General features: G+C 36.0%; 1 protein-coding gene across 2 annotated transcripts; it reads left to right on the top strand.

Annotated features, from left to right (window-relative positions):
• Positions 1-6,442: 6,442 nt before the first annotated feature.
• LOC149403109 (heat-inducible transcription repressor) lies at positions 6,443-12,035 on the top strand. Of its 2 annotated transcripts, none has more exons than XM_089609212.1 (11): positions 6,443-6,576; positions 6,797-7,129; positions 7,521-7,598; positions 7,697-8,205; positions 8,504-9,136; positions 9,255-9,409; positions 9,687-9,883; positions 9,985-10,115; positions 10,213-10,568; positions 11,181-11,284; positions 11,486-12,035. In XM_089609212.1, the coding sequence occupies exons 2-11, from the start codon at positions 6,826-6,828 to the stop codon at positions 11,554-11,556; spliced, it is 2,538 nt and encodes an 845-aa protein (XP_089465338.1). In that variant the 5' UTR covers positions 6,443-6,576; positions 6,797-6,825; the 3' UTR covers positions 11,557-12,035. The 2 variants fall into 2 exon arrangements, with proteins under 2 accessions (XP_089465338.1, XP_089465339.1); XM_089609213.1 differs by having other exon boundaries at positions 6,483-6,576; positions 6,646-7,129.
• The last annotated feature ends 9,438 nt before the right edge of the window (positions 12,036-21,473 follow it).

Below are 21,473 nucleotides of genomic sequence, written 5' to 3'. Positions count from 1 at the left end.
GAGTTGTGAATAAATATCGCCATCAGAGTGTTTTCTCAAATAAATTAAATGATATAATAAATCAATAAAAGAAAAAAGTGGACCCTATAGTGTTTTGTTCGTCACTAATCAGGCTTCACAAGCATTTAATAACATTCGTGTCGCTGACTCAGACCTCAAAAACTCGGGAATATATATATTATATAATTTTTTTTTAAGTGCCATTTATTTATGGTCCGGGAAATTTCCTTTTATGTTTCAGAGGTGCGTATGTGTACTTTGATATTCTGTGCTCTACACGCGTCCCCAACGTAACACCGGTGGACATATCAGTGTTGTACAAGGCGAACCAATGATAAGACGACACGTAGATAGAGCAGGCGAGAAAGGTGGGACCTCTTTGCAGCGCACGATAATCGACGCCGGTTCTCACAATCTTATCCAGTCCACGTCATCCACTTGTCGATTTCGTTTGTCTGTTAGCGATAATTTTTAATTATTATTCGTTTATTTTAGATGAGCTGTGTCTCGTTGCAACTAAAAATATTAAGGCCCCGTTTGGTTATGTTTTCTATCTCTGTTTTCTGTTTTCTGATTCTATATTCTAGAAAACAGTTTTAGAAAAACTGTTTGGTTATAAATTCAGAAAACAGATTTAGAATCATGTTTCTGTTTTCTTTGAAATTTGTTTAGAAAACAGAAAACAGTGAAAAATTGTTTTCTATTTTATCTCTATACAATTGAATGAAAAACATAACCAAACAACATTTAAAATATTCTGAAACGTAATTCTAAATCTGTTTTTAAAATTTAAAAATTAGAATCAGAAAACAGAATTTAAAAACAGAAAACGAGTTTAGAAAACTAAACCAAACGGCCCCTAATATTCCGTGTTAGCACATATCTAATCAGGTTTAACTGATGATTTAACACTGTGTTCTCTTATCTGTGGTCATCGCATGTGGTTTTGTTGTCTATTATTATATATATTCGATATCGAATCTTGGGTGGATTACTAAAATGGTTCTGTTTTCTGCTATTACTTTTTTTTTTGTTGTTGAAGGAAATATAGCTTTCCTTTTTGGGTGGGAATGTTCTTGGCAGGCATAAAGGTCTTTCCTTTTTTTTTGTTTTGTGGTAGTTTGATCTTATGCTACTTCCACGGTCCACCTATAAATTCGAGTTTTTTTGTAGTGCAAAAATGTATGTACCCTTATTATAAGTGTGGAGGATTTATCCTTTTTTCAGTTTAATGTCAATTAATTAAATTATATAATCTTGATTAATAGTGTCACTCCTAAAAAAAATCTATATTTTTTGTAGAAAGTCAAAAAATCATATTAGATAAGATCAGAACGTGTTGTCATCAACCTCAGTTTTATGAAATAATTTGTTTTCAATTGGGAATCCAAACAACATTTGTTTGTTTTAATGATGCTCTAATAAAAGAGACTGATTTTTTTTATAAAGCTGTGTATATTTCTTATCAAGGGGTTCAATGATATAATTATGTGTAGACTATACTTAGTTTTCTATCTTTATATCCTCTAAGATAAGATGGAAGTTTTTCATATTTTATACATGGACACGATTAGAGTTGTCAAATGGTAGGATTCTAGTGAATCATATTTGTCTGGGATTTTGTCTTATTTGGACCAAGTTCAACACGCGGACTTAAAAAACATAGACTAATTAAGAACACCATCTCCAAGGGATTCACCATGGTAAACCCATGTGAACGAACATAAGAACGACGAATTAATAAATGTCTCACCTCCGAGACGAGGTCATCTCAAGAGCTTTGGCGAGTTCTACATTCAGAAACATGGAGCGACATTCAAAAGAGACGTTATCTCCTCTACACACAAGAAGATCGATTCGCAGTACGTGTCACACGATTCAGCGACAATGGAAGATCATGGTTACGTGGAACCGAAGATGACAGAAGACGTAGAACATGAGAACGACTACAAACATTACAAGAACAATACAATAGATGTTAATTTTTTTTAGCATAAAAAAAATTTGGCTGTTTCAAAGAGAAGAGAAAAAGAAAAAATAAATACAATGAAAATTACATTGGATTACCTCTTTTTAATTTATTTTTCTTATAATACTTTACTTGCCTTTTTATGAGAATTCTTATCTCTTTGTTTGTATTTTCTTTCCTTGGTTTTTGTCTAACAAAATGTGATATTTATTAGAGTCGCTGTAGTAATAGAGAGATTATATAATTCACGCAAATGAATTATAGTTTAGGTTTATGAGTTCTTGAGAGTCACTTAAACAACTCAATTTCATGTGTATGTTTAGTCGGTCAGGTAATCTAAGAATCATTTCAAACATAAATACTTGGGGGATTTTGTTTCCATCTGGAGACAGTTTCGTAAATTTTTCATAGGATTATTCCTAAATTATAACATCCTCAATATTTTTGGACCAAAATCTAATATATCAAAATTAATTCAAAAGTATGACTTCCTTAAATTTATTGGTACAAAAATACCTCAATAAAATATCTTTATATATTTATTTTGTATCTAGTTTTTTATTTACTTAACATATTGCATTTGTATATTTCTCTCATGACTAATTTGTCGTACTTGATTTTTTTGTTTCTCTCTCCTTAAGAAAACTTCGGAACAGAGCAGGAAAAAAACCCTACTTTTGAATCGCTGCCGCCGCCCCTCTGGGTTCGGACGCCGTCGCTGTCGCGACTCCGGTCCGGAGGGGAGGGCGATTCTCCACGCTCGCCACCGCCGGTTCAGATCCGTCGACTGCCTAGCTCGAAGGAGGTCTCAACGACTCCGACCACTCTCCAGAGGTTGGCCACCGCCAAGAGCCCCCGCCCCGACCCTCGAGCACCCCCTCCATCTCCACAGCTCCGGTCAGCACCACCGCGTCCACCACCTGCCCCGGCCTTGCCGCCGCCGCCTCCAGCGCCGCCGCCAGCAAGGCGGTCCGACCCAACAGCGTTTTGAACTGCAGATTTCGATTAGCAGTCGCGGCGCTTGGGGAGTGCGCAGGCATCGAGAACGCGGGCGAAGAAGAAGCGGGTGTTGTGCAGAGCGAGGTCGCGGGGGCGAAGTGGAGGGGCCCGCTGCGGGGCTTGTCTTCGGATCGCCATCCCCACCGCCGGACTCGTGGGTGCTGCTGTGCGCGTCCGCGTCCGAGCTACCGCTCTCCGACCGTAGTGCGACCGCCGTCGGTGTGTGCGCCGCCGGGTTCTTGCTCTCCGATCGTTGTGCAACGCAGATCTGGGCTGGTTGGATCGGTTTTTGTGGTTGGTTTACTGTTTTCGTGGATGATTTTTCGTTTTCAGTTTAGCTATAGGGTTTTTGATTGGAGTATGGACCCTTTTAATTTTTATCCTGCTTGTTTTGTTTTGGTTTGTTTTGGACTCGGATTAGCCGTAGTCGCATCTCCCGTAGTGGATTTCCTGTTAGGTTTTTATCTATGCAAGTTGAAGAGCCACCCTATTCGTGGTTATCGGACCGAGTTTGGTTGGATTTTTCCATCGCCATTCTTTGGGTTTTTTAACGAGCCTCCCGTGTACTCTATTGGTGCTTGTAATCCTTCCCGTTGTCGGAAGTTTGCACATATCGTTCTTTTACCGGAATTTAGTGTTAGATTCACCTCGACTTAGGTCTTGGTAATCCATGTACTAAGGTGTTATTCTCCTGTATTGATGAGTTTTTACCCAATTTTAATGGAAAATCCGTACTATTCAAAAAAAAAAAAAAATTGCCGTACTTGAAGAGCTCTCTCTCTCTCTCTCTCTCTCTCTCTCTCTCTCTCTCTCTCGCTCTCTGTCTCTCTTGCGTGGCTGAGTTCTTTTTTTGTTTTTGAGTTGTTGAATGGTCACGGAAGCAAGGTTAGATATCTGAAAAATCTGGAAAAAAAAATTCATTTGAAAAATCTGAGAATTCGTTTTAAGATTTATTGGCATCTTTGTCTTTTTTTGACAAAGATGTCAATAAATCTTTAAAAAATTTCCCATGATCGTTTGAAGATTTATTGACATCTTTGATTTCCCATAAATCTACAAATGATTTCCCAAATTTTTGTTGCGATATTTTTCCGTATGCAGGTGCACGTAGTCGCCCAAGTAGTATAATCGTAAGAACGAGTCGATCCCACGAGGACTATGCTTAACCTAAACTCAACTAACTAGCGACGAATTGAACTCAAGTAAACAAATGTGATTATCAACTAGTTTGCAAAAAATAAATAAAACAAGAAATAAGTACGATGAACGGATGAGTAGAAGGCAAGGGCAACGGCTTCGCAAAATTCTCATATGATCGGGATTCCTAGAACTACGCACGTTTTTCGGTTCAACTATCTTCACTAATCACATCACGTAATTATATTCCCAAATCTCTCTCGAGCCTCCTACAACCTATGTCAATACCGGGTTTTCATCTCTAGATCTCAAACCCTAAAAATACGACAAACATTACAATAAAGAGTGTACACACGACTCCATAGCAGCCTAACTATCACTAGCTTAGGAATGTACTACGGCAAACTAATCCTTATGCATGATTATCTAATTCTCTCTCGAGCAACTAAACAATGCTAAAAATCAATCATGAACGAGGTAGCTAATCTCATACAAACATTAACCACGGAATTAATTCAAGCGAGAGAGAAGATGAACATAAAAATACTTCAATTAAATAATAATGAATCCACAACCATATTCAAGCAAAGCCAAACCATCATCCTTAAGGAGTTTTTCTTCATGGCAACGAGAGTAAAAAAAAATAAAAAAAATAAAAATAAAAAAAACAAACTCCATAAAAACCATATCAAAATAAAAACATAAACAAAAGGGAGTTCCAAGGAATAGGATTAGAAAGAAAAACGCTGAATCGTGGTTGTCAATCGTCGATGAGCGGTGGTCTTCTTCTCTGGTTGCCTCTTCTCTCCCAACTAGCCAACCACTATTATGAAACCTAAAATTAAAAAACCCCTATGAATTCTAAAAGTCTAATATATATATAGAGTATTTTAGTGTGTTTTCGGAGCCTTTGGAACCATTGGATTTAATCGAACGGTTGAGAAAACATCAAAAATGCAAAGTTGAAAATTGTTGTTTTCAGAGCTATACAGAAGAGGACGTCGTGTCTCTTGTTCCGCTCTACTTTCTCGAAAAGTCTTCAAATCACCTCAAAATTGCTCTGTAACGTCACTTGAGGCTCTACAAACCTCCTTAATACTCAAATACTTTCTAAAACCTGAAATTAACTTAAAAACACATTAAACCACACAAATTCACTTGAGAACGTGTGAAATTAAAGTCGAAAAATGGGAGTTTAACGCGTACAAAACGCACATATCAATTTTTCAAACAATATATTTTTTTCTTACGAATTTTCCAAATTTCTAAAAAAAAAAGTTCGAAATGGCCGCAATGTCAATAAATCAGATAGATTATTAACGACCATGTAAATAAACTAAACATATTATTGACAAAAAATTTCAATAAATCAGACAGATTAATGTCAACAATGCCAAAACTAAAATAATACTAAAAACTGAAGAACAAAAAAATATCAATTTAATACACACAGTCTAATACAATGAAACTTATCTCGACGCGCTCGTGTCGGTCTCGTGCCCAGAGGATCTCGACAACATGATGGAAGAGTTCGAGAAGATGATGGTGGTCAAAATCATCTGGAAGCACAAGTACAAACGACACACCCTCTTTGTATACACGTGGTTTAATTCATGTACCATAATGCTTGACATATATTGAAATTTCAGCCATTATTGTATAAAAAAAAGTGCAATCTAGATGTTGATTTTCTATTTTAAACGTTTAAAATCATAACAAAAAATTTAAAAAGGTAAAGATTTGTTGACATCTTTGTCTTTTTTTATTGACAAAGATGTCAATAATTCTTCAAAAGATTTTCCCAGAATCGTTTGAAGATTTATTGAAACCATTGTCAATAAAAAGACAAAGATGTCAATAAATCTTTAATGATTTTTCAGAATTTTTTTGAACTTTTTCTAAATTTTCAGAATTGTTCGTTCATTTTTTTAAGTTCACAGACCACATAAAGATAACGAAAAAACGCTAGTAGAACGAAAAACTTCTTTTTTGAAAACTTTTAAACTCTAAAGTGAACGAAAATGAATGAAAAAAAAAGAACAAACCTTGTTTATGTGAGCATTCAGCAACTCAAAAACATAAATAAAACTCAATCACGCACGAGAGAGAGAGAGAGAGAGAGAGAGAGAGAGAGAGAGAGAGAGTGATAAATGGGTGGAAAAAAATGGTAAAAGAAGTTACACAAAATGACAAATTATAGTTTTATATTAATTTTAACATATTGGATTTTTGTCAAAAAATATTGAGTGCCATAGTTTAGGAATTTGGGCTCAGATATGATCAAATTTGGGCTCAGATGGGCTTTAGCTTACACGATTGAGCCCAATTAGATCCAGCGGGGTGTATCAATTTTCTTTGGAAATACATTATCGAAGCCCGGTGGGTTGAATTAGTAAACACTCCTTTCCTCTGCCTATGAAAACAGTGTCTCCGTCGTCTCTTCCATCTCCGGCGAGATCACCGATCACCACGTAAGTGCACTTCTTTATTACACCTTTCTATAATTATATTCAATTTCCACATACTTAATTCCGAAACAGGAAACTCACGAAACCAATAATCTCTCGGCTTCTACACATTCTCTTGGAGCTCTCGAAATGAATCTTCCATCGTTACATCGTCGCTGAAACTCCTCAGGAATAAAAACGGGCACTTCAACAGTGTATTTGATCGTAATTTTGCGATACACAGGTTTCGACGCTCGCGAATTTCCGAAAACAATGAATTTCTTAATGCGATCTAGCAACAACCAGAGCGTGGCCGTGGAACAACCGTCGGCTCAAGAATCTGCGGCGGTGACACGTCATCGAGCTCCGCCGCGGCCTTCGGCGTCTCTGGAGGCTCTCATAGCGGAGGATCCGTTTCCGTCGAGGCAATCCACGGGCGGAGATCAGGACGGAAGCGTCGGAGGAGGAGAGAGCGGCGACGATTTCGCGGCTGAGAGTAACGCTGACAGAGACTCTTGTTCCGCGGCAAAACATTCAGATGTGTCCGACGACCAAGGATGGATCACTATTCCATTCAGTAAGCTTAATTCTAGTCTCTGCTGTATTAATTTTTTTGTTACTATTTCCATGGTTTTGATTCGACACGCTGTTTGGATGTATTGATGGCTTGCAATCCGTTGGCGATAGTTTTATTTGACTTAAGCATTGTTTTATTTCAGAGATCTGTGAGATTCGGATTCTCTGGTGTTTTTTTTTTCAGTCTAGAATGTAGTTCAATCCGAAGAGTTTTGTTTGCTTACAAAAGAACAGAATTGGCATTTCCAATGAACGTATAAGATTATCACTCTGAAGACTTTATTTGAAGTATTAAAAAAAAAAAATGATTTAAATTGCAATGGTGACCAGAACAAGGCCGACCAAGTTAACATTGTGTTGTTCTAACGTTTTTTTTTTACAAACTTTTGTAGAGGAACTCCCTGACGATTGGAGCGATGCACCGGATATAAAGTCTTTACAAAAATTGGACCGCTCCTTTGTATTTCCAGGTGAGTCTTCATTCTCTGTCTTAATCATATGCCGTGCAGGCTTCTCGATCAATTCAGTTTCTACAAGAAGAAAAATGGCGAATTGTTTTCTGATCCAGGTGAACAGGTTCATATTTTAGCGTGCTTATCAGCATGTACAGAAGAAACAGAAGTTATCACTCCGTTTAAAGTTGCTGCGGTCATGAGTAAAAACGGCTTCGGAAGAACACCAGAGAAAGAGAACAGACAAATGGAAGATGAGCACATAGATTCAACTCCAGAGAAGACTGTTCCAGAGAAGGATGTGACCAATGGTGAATTGCTCTTTAGGATGGAAGACCAAAAACGAAAGACCGAAGTGTTGTTGCATCGGTTTGAGAAGTCCCATTATTTTGTAAGGATCGCGGAATCGGGGGACCCACTTTGGTCCAAAAAAGGGGATCTTAACCCGTCTACGGATTCAGAGGGAGAAGGTGAAAAATCTGTTGCTGATGAAGCAAAGAAAACCGCAAAAGACGCTGCTCAACTCAATGCAGTTATCGATAAAGGAAGTTTCGATCCTGCCCTCACTGGTGGGGCGGCAAGAAATACCGTGAAGTGTTGCTCGCTTTCTAACGGAGACTTAGTGGTACGTGTCATGAAACCTGAAACACATTTGCTATCATATTTACAAATGTATTGAGCTATATGGCTGTGAAAGGTGAATGAATGTTGCTGTCAATCTTTAAGTTGAGAAAGAAAGATAATTAGCTTAAGTGTTTAAGATTGTTGTAAGTTGTGATGACAACATCAATAATTTATGACCATGCATTATTTATTTATTTATTTATTTTTCTTTATGTCTTTGGTTAAAGAACTTAGCGTACTAAATGTCGGCGCTCAGACTGGCGATTCTCATTCTGTTTTCTTTGTTTGGAAGGATGCAGGTGCTTTTACAGGTGAATGTCGGTGTTGAATTTTTGAATGACCCAGTGATCGAAATTCTACAATTTGAGAAACACAACGATAGAACCTTGAATTCTGAGAACCATAGTAATGTAGCCCTCTCGGATCAGGATCCGTGTGGAGAACTTTTAAGATGGTTACTTCCGATAGACAACACGCTTCCTCCTCTAGATCGTCCCGTAACTCCTCCCATGAATTCCAATCCAGGATTTGGAAGCATGAATCAAAGACCCAATTTAGTTCCCTCTCCCAGTTCTCAGCTTTTCTCCTTTGGAACTTTCAGAAGTTACTCGATGTCGTCCCTACCCCAAAATAATGCACCCCCTCTAGTGCCAGCCAAAGTGACAAGCTCTAAGCCGAGTTATGACCTTGAAGATTGGGAACAGTATTCATCTCCAAAGATTTGGAAGAGCAAAAAAGCTGGTTCCGAAGGGCTTTTGTCTTTCAGGGGTGTGTCGTTGGAGCAAGAGAGATTTTCCGTTTGTTGTGGATTAGAAGGCATCTATATGCCGGGGAGAAGATGGCGGAGAAAATTGGAGATCATACAGCCCGTGGAAATTCACTCTTTTGCTGCCGAATGCAATACAGATGACCTACTTTGTGTCCAAATAAAGGTGTGAATTGTAGTCATTTATGTTTAATCAAATTTGTTGACTTTAATCAGATGCACTGTAATTTTAGTAGACCTTTTGTTGGCTTTAAATTCCACTGAGTTGTTAAGCTCTTGTGCAGAATATTTCTCCAGCACATGCATCAGATATTGAAGTTTATATAGACGCTATCACGATTGTTTTTGAAAAGGCATCCAAAGGTGGACAGCCCGTATCGCTCCCGATTGCATGTACCGAAGCAGGAAGTGACCACAGTTTGCCAAATCTAGTTCTCAGGTTGTTTTCTTATCTCTGTCGCATTAGTTACCAGATTCGTTTATTGTTGCAATTCATATGCAGGCTAGAAATTTAAAAAAAAATAATTAACTCAAGTTCGCCGTAAGTACATAGTTGTTTTAACTTAAACTCGATCACGAGAATGTAGTCTGGAGGAAAATTTAAACCGGAGATATTAATATATACATTAACTTTCTGCTGATTGAAGTCCCCCGATTTTTTTTAAAAGCTCGTATGGGTTTTAATTTGGGATTTTGAAAAATAAATATTATGGCAGGAGGGGCGAAGAGCATTCTTTTATCCTCAAACCCGCAACATCTTTGTTGAAAAATGTCAAGGGTAGTGGTGAATACAGCACTCAATCATCACAGATACCACCTTCAAATGTAGCATCGAGCTCACATTCAAAAACTGCTGAAGAATCCACAGCTGGCCAATATGCTATCATGGTATCGTGTCGGTGCAACTATACTGGTTAGTATGTCGTATACCATTCAATTTTACTGTAGTCCAAAAATTCTCTAGTAAACTCATTTTTGTACCCCAAATAAGCTTATTGCTCATGTTTTCTTCAGAATCGAGATTGTTTTTCAAGCAGCCAACTAACTGGCGGCCACGCATCTCGAGGAATCTTATGATCTCCGTCGCATCAGAAATTTCTGGGCAACACGAACCCAATGTTGGAGCCTATCAGCTCCCTGTACAGGTCAGAAGATTTATCTGTGTATTTATTTACTTAATTTTTGATTTTTTTTTAATCTTGTATCTCCGATAATATAATTGATTGGTGAGCTATTTTGCAGGTGTTAACTCTACAGGCTACGAATCTGACATCCGAAGATCTAACTTTGACAGTTCTTGCTCCGGCTTCGTTCACTTCACCACCGTCAGTGGTCTCTTTGAACTCTTCACCATCTTCGCCCGTGAGTCACTTTTCCGGGTTTCCTGATTTCACAGAGAAGGTTAGCGGAGACAAGCGTTCTTCTGCGGTTCAGAGGCATAACTCCGCGCCCGCTTCTTCTGGAAATCAGAAACAGAACGGTAGCAGCAAGGCTCGGTCATTTTCTTTCAACGATCAGGCCGCTTCAAAATCTGATGTCATTCCCGGTACTGGTTTGGGCTGTACGCATCTTTGGCTCCAAAGCAGAGTTCCATTAGGGTAATTTCTTAACCTTATATTTTTTTCTTTCACTCTTTTCTCGTGTGGGTTGTTTACTATACTACAAACAATTTCAAAAATCATTATTATTTTTTTCTTGCTCTACCTTCTAAATAATTATTGAAACATTTTTTCTTGTCTTCCTAGCACACAGAAATCCTTGAGCTATTTTGCGAACACAATTCTTGTTCATAATATAACTAATTCCGTCTCTAAACTTAGCAAGTTATCTAGGTTGACAAATAAGTTTCTTAGGGGATTTAGTGTTGTTATTAAGAGGACTAGAATGTTACAAAATTGATTGTTTGAGATCCATTTTGCTCCAAAAATGAGCTTGGGGTGACCAAAATGTCACTCGGATAACAGTTGAGACTATTCGTGCTGAAATCCTTAACAAGAGGAGATTAAAATTTAAAAGTTCGATCAAGCTGCTTCTCTCATTTTTTTTTTATTATGTATCATAATCTTAGGCAGAAAATTATTAGAGAGACTGGCATAAATAAAAATCAAATATTTTCTTGTAACTTGTTGTAGAACATTAAGCATTAGCAAATTGATCAATTGGTTGTTGATGACTTTCTGGGTTTATGAACTTTTCTATGTCCACGTCAGATGTGTTCCTTCTCAGTCTTCAGCCACCATTAAGCTTGAGCTTCTTCCATTGACCGACGGCATAATAACTCTCGACACACTGCAAATCGATGTCAAGGAAAAAGGTGACTCTCTCACTCTTTGAAACATGAAATGTCGGTATCATCACCAGTTGACTTCTTATACTTCTTAAATTTGCAGCCCCGGTTTGACTTTCTGTGCCGAATAGTGCACGAACCTCATTTTGTCAACTTTGACCGTATCGCTTTAAAATGTCGATTTGGTGTGTAATTAATGGGGTTTTTTTTTTTGGTTGGTACAAACAGGTCTAACCTATATCCCAGAGCACTCGTTAAAGATCAATGCAACTTCGAGCATTTCCACGGCGATAGTTTAAGATTGGATCGTATGACTTGCACCGAAATTATTAGAACAGTTTTTAAAGTACGATTCAGGTCCCGTCACAAGCAAACGGGATATTCTTTCTCGTCTTTGTCGTCGCTTGGTTTGAGATCGAAATCGGATACGGCTTTTGTAATTGAAGGTAGTATAGAGAGCGGTTGAAAGAAATCTCAGGGTGTGTGAATATTATTGTTGTATTATTATTTATTTGATACTCTGTTTATGGGGTAAGAAAAAGGAAGAAAAAGAACACTTCTGGTTCTGGGTCATTTATACGGATTTGACTAAACCTCTCTTTTTTTTTTCAGTTCTTTTGTACGTCAATATTCGATATCGATTCTATATCATATACCAAATTACCAACTATTATCTTTTCAGTCTTGCAATAGTCTCTTCTCTAGTCATATTTATCAATTATCAGTACCAAGGTTCTACAACATTTTCTAGTTTTTATTTATTTATTTTATTTTATTATTTCTTTTCACATGCATCAGTTCTTTTGTACATCAATATTCGATATCTACTCTATATCTCATACCAACTGCTTTCTTTTTAGTCTTGCAATAATCTATACTCTAGCCATATTTATCAATCATCAGCACCATCGTCTACAACATTTTCTAGTTTTTTATTTTTATTTTTATTTCTTTTTTCACATGCTTGAAGTAACTTGGCCGAGGCTAAACCATGGCATTTGGAACAAAAAAAAAAGAGATATTCCATCCCATTCGATTACAAAAAAAAAAAAAAAAAAAAATTATGTTCAATTGGCGAATTTTTTATTTATTTTGGATTCTTATTTCAGTTACTGCTAGCTATAAAACTCAATCGGTCTCCTTTTCAATATAATGGCTGCGTTTGGTACAGATCAATAACCCTGTTTTTGTTTTTAGAATAAACTAAACCGCTTTTCCGACGTTTAGTAAAACTGTTTCTAGAAATAACTTCAAAAACGTTTTAGATTTTGTACAGGAATCGGAAAAGCTAGGATTCCTAGCTTTTAGAAATAACGATTTTAAACTTGCTATATAATTAATGTAATATCCTCGTTATCTCCTAAAATCTCTCTAACAAACTATAAAATGAGCTATACAAACCGAGTCAAAGAAGAAAATGTAAACAAATGTCTCCTATAATTTCTCAACAAATGTCTCCTATAATGTCAGGCTTGCTTATGGAATTATAATAGAAATTCTATATTATAAGTTCATAACTACCTAATTGGATAGCTTAGACATCTTCAATTTTAACAAGCATAACCGGCTCCGGATCGAAGGAGGGCGTTTCGCTTTTTGTGTTTTCTTTCTTTTTCGAGAACATCTTCTTCTCCGTTTCCTCTCCGAGCTCCGCTTCCAGATCCGTCTCCTCTACGTCACCGGTTCCATATCCGCGCCTCCTTCGTGCTCGCGTGCTTAGCCCGGTTCTAGATCCGCCACCGGGCCCACGTCCGCCCGCCGTCTCGGTGTCCTTCTTGTGTTTGGTTCCATCAGTGGTGCTATTTTTTTTCTTCTGTCTTTTGTACTATGTTCATTACTTTTTATGGTGTTTGGTTTTGGATTGGGGACGAGTTAGTCGTTGTCCACCTTCCCGCTTGGGATACTCTGTTAGATTTTTGCCTATACATCCTGAAGACATGTCCTATTGGTCAATGGACCGCGGCATAGTCTGTCATATAATTAACAAAAAATTAGAAAAATAGCCAACTTAAACATTTGATATTGCTAAATAGCCAAGGTTTGGTAAATATTAGGTAAATAGCCATAAATGATGACGTGACTTAATATGACAGTGGCTATTTACTTGATATTTACGTTTGTAAATATATAAAAATGGCTATTTACCTAATATTTACCAAACCTTGACTATTTAGCAATTCTCAACGTTTAAGTTGGTTATTTTGCTAAATTACCCATTAATTAATTCTCTTCTTTGGAGGGTGAGTGAGCAATTCCGTCAGATGCATCTCGGCATCTCTGTTGATGTTTAACTTTGAGGAGTTTTAGTTATTTTTTTTTATTATTTCGTGCTTTTTTCCTGAACAACTTCGGCTATTTTGTAAGAGTTTATCTATGCTGCAAATTTTTTGTATTTTGCTCTTTATCAATATCATCAATACTACCTATTTCGTTAAAAAAAAAAAAATGACATCTTCAATTTAATGTGCATACTGGGTGTGGAAATTCAGTTGTAAATTTGTCTTTATTACAATCCCATGGCTTTATATGGAGTTTTTTCTCATTGAGTTTAGCTATTTAATTTGACATTGTAAATTATCATTGATATTATTGTTATGTTTTTATTCAATTATAACAAATCTCTTCATCATTAATTTTTTTGAAGTGATACTTCATATTAATTACAAAACTTGTAAATAATAGAGAATATTTATATGGGAAATATATTGTAGATGGCCGTTTTACAACCCTGATGCAATATTTCTTCGTATACTGATTTTGTATAAAATAAAATGAGGATTTGTGTTTGTCCCTCTCATTATAAGTAATCAAGCAATCTAATTTGACGATAGATGCAAATGAAACGTTTTAAAATGTGAGAATATATATATATATATATATATATATATATATATATATATATATATATATATATATATATATATATATATATATATATTAGGGAAGGGCTAAAGAAGTACAATAAAACTAGCAATAAGAAAACTTTGGAGACTTCTTTAATGGACCGACTGATTGGGTTTTAAAACAAATATATACTAAGTCGATAAATATGTATATGATATTCATGCCTAATTATATTACTTAATGGCCGTCAAATCCTTTGGTGTGGCACGTTGATACGTATAAAGTCAATTAGGCTGTTATTCTTATGCTTTCCTTAACAAATTGGCTCTAAATTCAATCTTGTTTTTTCTTAATGATCACAGGATTAATTCAACGATTCATTTAAAATATTTATTTAGTGAACGTCCAAGTTTATTCTATCATCTGAGTATGAGTGTCATTTGAAAAATTTAATTGTATACGATTTTAATCAATCCCTTCCTTTTTTTTTCAATTTTTTTTCTTTTTGTAAAAAACTCCGGACAATAATATATTGATAAAAGTAAAAAAAGACTTGAATTACAAAAATTAAGCTCAACAAAAAAATTTCAAACTCCTTAAAATATAAGATCACAAACACAACCATAATAATACAATAAGAATAGTGAGTTATCATTCTTTTCAGGTATAACACGTACAATATTTGTCATTGATTGTGTTATAGGAGAATTTGTACGACTGAGATCCATGCCCAACAAACAAATCATATCCTAAATGTAAGGTTCAGATCTGAATGATAAAATTTAAACCCACACAGATCTAAGATCCGGTTGTGCAAAAGCCATATTCATGTATGGATTATTGAAATAAATAAAAATAAGAAAAAATAAAAAGAATAAAAATAAAACCCTCCATAAGAGATGTACGTAATCCACCGATGTTGGTGCGCACGATAGAGACGGACTCATAATGTTGGGGATGACGATGACTCGCAGCACCGAATAGCGACAGCGAAGACATGGAGAAAAATAAAAGAAAAGAGAAACACCTTCTCCCAGATTAAGAGTCTTTTGATGGTTAAAATCACCGGAGTCTCATATCCTAAATAAGGCGACGGCATTGAAAAAATTAATTTTTTTTTTTGAGAAGAGGAAAACTAAACCCTTTCTCATAATAATAAACCATAACTAAATGATAAGTTGTGTTTGAGTAAAAAAAAAATGTATAATCTATGCGCATCATAAATATTTTCTTCACTAATTTTTTTTGTCCAAATTATGACTTGATCGCAGGAATTTAAATTGGTGTAACTAAATAAACAGCTCCAATTAATCACTTATCACAATATATCAATTACATATATAGTAAAGAGTAAAACTCTTTTAATTTTGATACAGAGACCGACACATGACTTCGTCAGACGAAGACATGTGGTAATTTTTGGGGAAATTGACAGCAATAATATAACTTGCTTGTCACTTAACCAAAAATCAACAAAAACTCAAATATTGACACATTTAATACTAAATCGGTCACGAACTGCAATCAATTCGTGACCAATGTGTCACGAAATCAACTCAGTCCGTGACCGATTTGGTACTAAATGTGTCAATATATAGTTTTAGTTGATTTTTTGTAACTGACAAACAATTGGTATTACTGTTGTCAATTTCTTAATTTTTGGGTTTTTTGTTATTTTTTATACTTCTTTTTCTTTTATTGTTTTTTTTTTCTTTTTATGATCTTCTTTACTTTTCCGAAATTTTTCTCTCTTTCTCGCGAGCGCTTTTTTTGAATTATTGTCTTTAAGATTCGATATCTAAAAATTTAATTTTCCAAAAATACTATATTTTGTATTTTGGAAATATTAATGATAGTTTTGTAACTTGTAGTTTTGATGTTCTACTTAAAAAAATGAACAGCTAAACTATACGCTCTCACTTTTTGCAGATGATGATTATTCTATATAATATAAACATTTGAAAACAAGGATTAATTAAATAAATAAAAAAGCCTTGGAATATATCTTCACAGTTATTCATTACCAACTTTTGCACCCAATCATTAACTATTCTGTTAACCAAACGTGTAATGTAATTAGAGCATGAAAGAAGCCAAATCTGACCACAACATATACTCAAATCTCTCGCCCACGTAGCCACGTATTGGAGGCAAAACTTAAACCAAATAAGATCCGTTTGTTATAATAAAATAAAATAAAAAAAATTATTGTGATATCTTCTATCGTTATCAATAGGGAAAATATCAACGGTATTCACTCTATTTAATCAAAATGCGCAATTTATATCTTCAATTTATAAAAATATCGGACATATCCCTTTAGTTTAATATAAATGACATATATCTCTCCTAAAAATATGTTATATTGCAAATACCACATTTTTCGTTTATTTTTTACAAAGAAATAATTTGAATTCCCCAAAATACCATTAATAGAATAAATATTTATTTACTATTTTGTTAAAAAAAATCAAAACTTCTCTTTATAAATAAAAATGTTTAACTTTTTATAACGAAAGTTTTTAATTTAACTTTTTTTTATATATAAAATAGAAAATAAAAAAAGTTATTTCATCAAGGCTAAGTTGGGGAGTTCAATTTTTTTTTTTTAAATAAACGAAAAAATGGTATTTGTAATATATCATATTTTTATGGGAGATATATAAACTGAATGATTATGTCTGATATTTCTGAAAACTAAAAATATAAATCGCACATTTCAATAACCCTGTAGGTCGTGATGTGCCTCGAGACATTGCAACAAATCTTCTTTTTCTGCAGCATTGCTTCTATGATCTCTCCCCCGAAAGAGAAATCAATTTAAAACTTCATCTTTCTAGAATATAAATTGATTTAAACTAACTTTCGTGACTTTTCGTTTCATTAAATTAGTTGTTCGAAGAGAGAAAAAAAATGTAAGAAAATACTTTCAAATTTCAATAAAAGTTAACAAAGTATTTTATTCAAAATAAAATTCAAAGTATGAGAAATAGATTTTATAATTTTTCTTTTGGAATACATTTAAGTGTTAATGTAATGATATGATTATACAATCAGTATTAAATCATAAATCTGTTTTTAAGAAATCAATTCTCTTATGTTTACATCATTTTGCTATAGAACCCCTGGATCTGCAAACATTATTCAAAATACAAAATTCTCTTACTAGATATTGTTATAACTACTTTTATTTGTATTTGACGGGTTTTTTTTTTCACACAAAGTAATAGTATTATATCATTAAATAATATAATTTAACGTTTAAAACTAATTACCATAACAACCTATTTTATAATATTTAATATTTTAGGGATATATTCAAATTTTGAGTAAAGAAACTAAATATATTCTAATAGAAAAGTCAAAATATTCGTTAATCCATGAATAAAAATGTGTAAACGTGAAAAATTTTGGACTAAGATTAGTGATTTACGTCATTTAACATATAACTCGGAGAAGTCCAACCAGGCCCTTCTGGCTAAGAGTGTCTGGAGGCTTCTCAGGAGACCGGATAGCCTGGTAGGACGAGTCTATCGACTAAGCTACTTCTCAGACGGTGATATTATGACGGCTCTCCCTGGCTCGTGTAGCTCTTCTATATGGCGCAGTCTTCTCTGGGGTCGTGAGATTATTCAGTCTGGTTCGAGATGGCGTATCGGGGACGGGGAGTCTGTGTTGGTCATGGGCGACAGTTGGGTTCCGAGGGACAGACCGGCCTTCTGGATCGATCCCCCTTGGATTCCCCCCGATATGCGGGTAGCTGAGCTTATGAGATTTGACGGTAGCTGGGACGTCGATCTTATCACAGCGATGTTCGGGGAGGAGGACGCTGCGGCGATCCTGAGCATCCCGTGTGGTGGTGAGGGTATTCCTGATGTGCGTCGCTGACATTTCACTGAGAACGGAGAGTACTCCGTCAAGAGCGGCTACCGTGTCGCGATGGAGAGAGCCAGTACTCCGGTCGCCAGCTCTTCAGATCCGACGGTGATGGAGAAGTGGTGGACGAAGTTCTGGCAGTTGAGAGTTCCTCCTAAGGTGAAACTCTTCTGTTGGCGAGTCTGTTTAGGCCAGATTCCGGCCAGAGCAGTCTTAGCCAAGAAGAGGATCACCTCTGACGACAGCTGCCATGTCTGTCAGGAGGCGAGGGAGACTGTTTTCCACGTGTTTTGGGGTTGCAGGTGGAGTAGGAGAGTTTGGAAAGAGGCGGGCTTCAGACATATTCTTCCGCCTTTCAGAGACGGCGACTTTTTCGACGCTATCCTCAGAGCGACGGAGACCCTTGAGGTTCGTTTCCATGAGCTTTTCATTACTATTATTTGGGAACTTTGGAACCACAGGAACAATGTCTTGGCCGGGAGATCAGCTTGGAGCCAGCCACAGCTAGTCCAGTGGACGGTAAGCTTCCTCGAGGAGTACAGAGCCGCTGCGGTTGGGGGGATTCCGACGAGCACGAGGGAGACTACGACCCACAGATGGAACCCCCCCTAGGGACGGGACCCTCTCGATTAATGTCGACGCGGCTCTCGCTCGCGACCGTGGAGGCTTCGGTGTCGGTTGTATTGTTCGAGACCACTCCGGAGAGGTGATCGCCTCGCAGACGCTTTTCCTGGCTAGAGGGTTCTCCCCCCAACTTGCGGAAGCGTATGCTGTCCTCCAGGGCATAGAGCTAGCTCGCAGCATCGGCGGCAGGAGAGCGGAGATCCAGTCCGACTGCTTGGGGGTGGTGAGGATGATTGATGAGGGCGTGACGCCTGCGACAGAGCTTGGGACGATCTTGCACCGCATCTTCAGAGAGGTGAGGGAGCTAGAAGTTTTTCGCATTATACATATTTCTCGCCTTTGTAATGTTGTTGCGCATAATCTAGCGCGCTATGCGGTCAACCATCACTCGTCCTCGACTTGGCTGGGTTTAGTCCCGCCTTGTTCGGAAGAGGCTATTAGGGCCGATGATCGCGAGTTGAGGTCCCGCACGGCCTCCTAGGGCCTTGTCTGTTTGAGTTTTCTGTTTTCTTTACCGTTGGTTTCTGTTTCATTCTTATCTTTGTAACCACGGTTTTCCTCCGCCATATGTGAGGGCTTTTATGATATTCCGTGGCGCCGATCACGTTTCCTCAAAAAAAAAAAAAACATATAACTCGGAGAATCATGATTAGTGGTACTATTTTCTGTATGTGAAGTCTCTTCATACATGAACACATAGGTTCAATCCCCCAGTTTAAATGTTTTATAATTTGTTAATGGAATATTTTCTTATAAATATTAAATGAAGATATTTTGGTGATTGTATTTAATAAAAGGGCATTTGCCTTCAAACTCCATCACATAATCACTACTCACCTTAGGACTTACAAGGTTAACCTTTACCTTTTATTTCAATTAAAGAAGAAGAAACTAAACTATATAGCAATCTGCTATATTTGAATTAAAAAAAATAAACAGAAATTAAAATATTATCATTGGCGATTTGGTGGTAGAACTTCGAGGCGAAAAGTGCATGTCCAGTATTGTCCACTCTGCTAAAACACAGCCACGTGTAAGGATGGCTTTAAATTAAAAGTTGGGTAGATAAGAATATGTAGTATTCGAAATTAAGGAGGTAGTATTAGATGATTTTACTAATATAATAATAAAAAAACTTAACTGTTTGTTTTGTTTGTTTTTTGTTTTTTTTTCACAGAGAAGTCTTTATATAGGAGTGTACAAAAATTAATCGAAAATTGGTTAAACCGATAACCGAACCGATCTGGAATCGAAAATCGATGTCACGTCATCAAACCGAAAATTCGGTTCCGTTAACCGAAACCGAATTTAAGAATCAGTTCGGTTATCGATTTTGAAAATCCAAAAATTCGGTTATCGGTTATTCAACCGATTTTTTTTATCCAATTTTGAAACCGGATATCCAATTTTAAAACCGGATAACCGATTTGGATAATTGTAACATCTTTAAATTTGGTCATCCAATTTTGAAATCGGTTAACCGGTTTCAGAACTGGTTAACCAGTTTTAAAACGGTTATAAAACCGGTTATCGGTTTTACAAAACTGGTTAATCGAAAATTCGGTTAACCAATTTTCGGTTCGGTCATTGGTCCAAAATTTTCAAAACCGAAAATTCGATTTCGGTTTTCAAATTGGTCCAAAACCGAACCGAACCGATTTTACCCCTACTTTTATAGTTGTATTAAAAGTTGTGCGGTAAAATTAAGCCAATTGAATTAAAATATATTCATAAGTCTAATATTTGCGAGCAGTGATATATATCAGCCATCTCATATTGTTTAATATAGTCACACACTATATAATAATTTCAAATATTTTAAGTTTATATCATATGTGTGTTAGTGTAATTATCTTATTTACCGATAATTATTATCAATAAATTAGACTATTTATATAAAAATGAGAAAAGAAGAAGTTGAGGGAAACACATTTACATCTATCGGAACAAGGACGGTATTATAGCGGTCGAAATTCAAATATAAGTGCAGGTCGATAATACGACGTCGAATTAAACATGAATATCAAATTAATGTAGTAATTGAATCCGAGGCAAAATTAAGTTGATGATGCCACTACAAAGTAATGGAGATTTCAGACAATAAACATTAAAATCGAGAGATAAACAAAGATCTATATTTTACACTCAGATACAAGTGTTTGAATGAATTAAGAGATGAGTGTAACAAGTAATTTAGAACTAGATATTTTTTATTTATTTATATTTATCTTCAAAGTATACAATATTACAATTTCATGGACATTTGCTTGGTAATATACTGTAAAACAGATTTTTATTAAACGAGTTTCATTTTTTAAATATTTTGTCTACGTGGAGATATAATTGGTGACTGAAGTAAATTTTTTTTATTTTTATTTTTTATAATGATCAATTATCATCCATAAGAATAAAAAATAAAATAAAATAAAAAAAGAGAAGCATGCAAATAAAGGAAAGATGATATCAGTCTGACGCTCCCGCCTTGGCCATTAGCCATTCCCTCCTCCGCCAACCAAGCGTAACACGTCACCATCTTTAGTGGGTCCCACCACTGCCCAAACTGCCCCTATGTTTCCACACGTTTTGTCGTCTTCCCGTTCAAACGCTGCCCGAACTGCCCGCCCCGCTTTTTAAGGCTGTCCCGCCATCACGGGCAGTCCGGGCAGCAGCCTTCCCCGCCCTGCCCGTCTTCTCCGGGCAGCCTTGCTGTCCCCTTTTCCGTCTTCGATTCCATTTTTTTTAATTAAAAAAATGAATAAAATCGGTTTTATTCGACGAAGTAATAAATTGTTGAAAGAATATATATGAAAATTAAATATTATACTTTAATTTTATTACCAACCTTTAAAGAAACTGGTCAGCTTGTAAAAAG

The sequence above is a fragment of the Urtica dioica genome, chromosome 3 (assembly GCF_054948205.1).
Source record: "Urtica dioica subsp. dioica isolate 48M chromosome 3, U.dioica_male_clone48M_v1_H2, whole genome shotgun sequence".
NCBI classification, from domain to species: Eukaryota; Viridiplantae; Streptophyta; class Magnoliopsida; order Rosales; family Urticaceae; genus Urtica; species Urtica dioica.
This window is presented reverse-complemented; position numbering and strand designations above follow the sequence as displayed.

Bases quoted from the DNA above. Each gene is read 5' to 3' on its own strand.
- LOC149403109 (XM_089609212.1), top strand. From the start codon at position 6,826: ATGAATTTCTTAATGCGATCTAGCAACAACCAGAGCGTGGCCGTGGAA. The intron at 7,130-7,520 runs GTAAGCTTAATT...AAACTTTTGTAG, and splicing joins ATGGATCACTATTCCATTCA to AGGAACTCCCTGACGATTGG. The intron at 10,569-11,180 runs GTAATTTCTTAA...TGTCCACGTCAG, and splicing joins CAAAGCAGAGTTCCATTAGG to ATGTGTTCCTTCTCAGTCTT.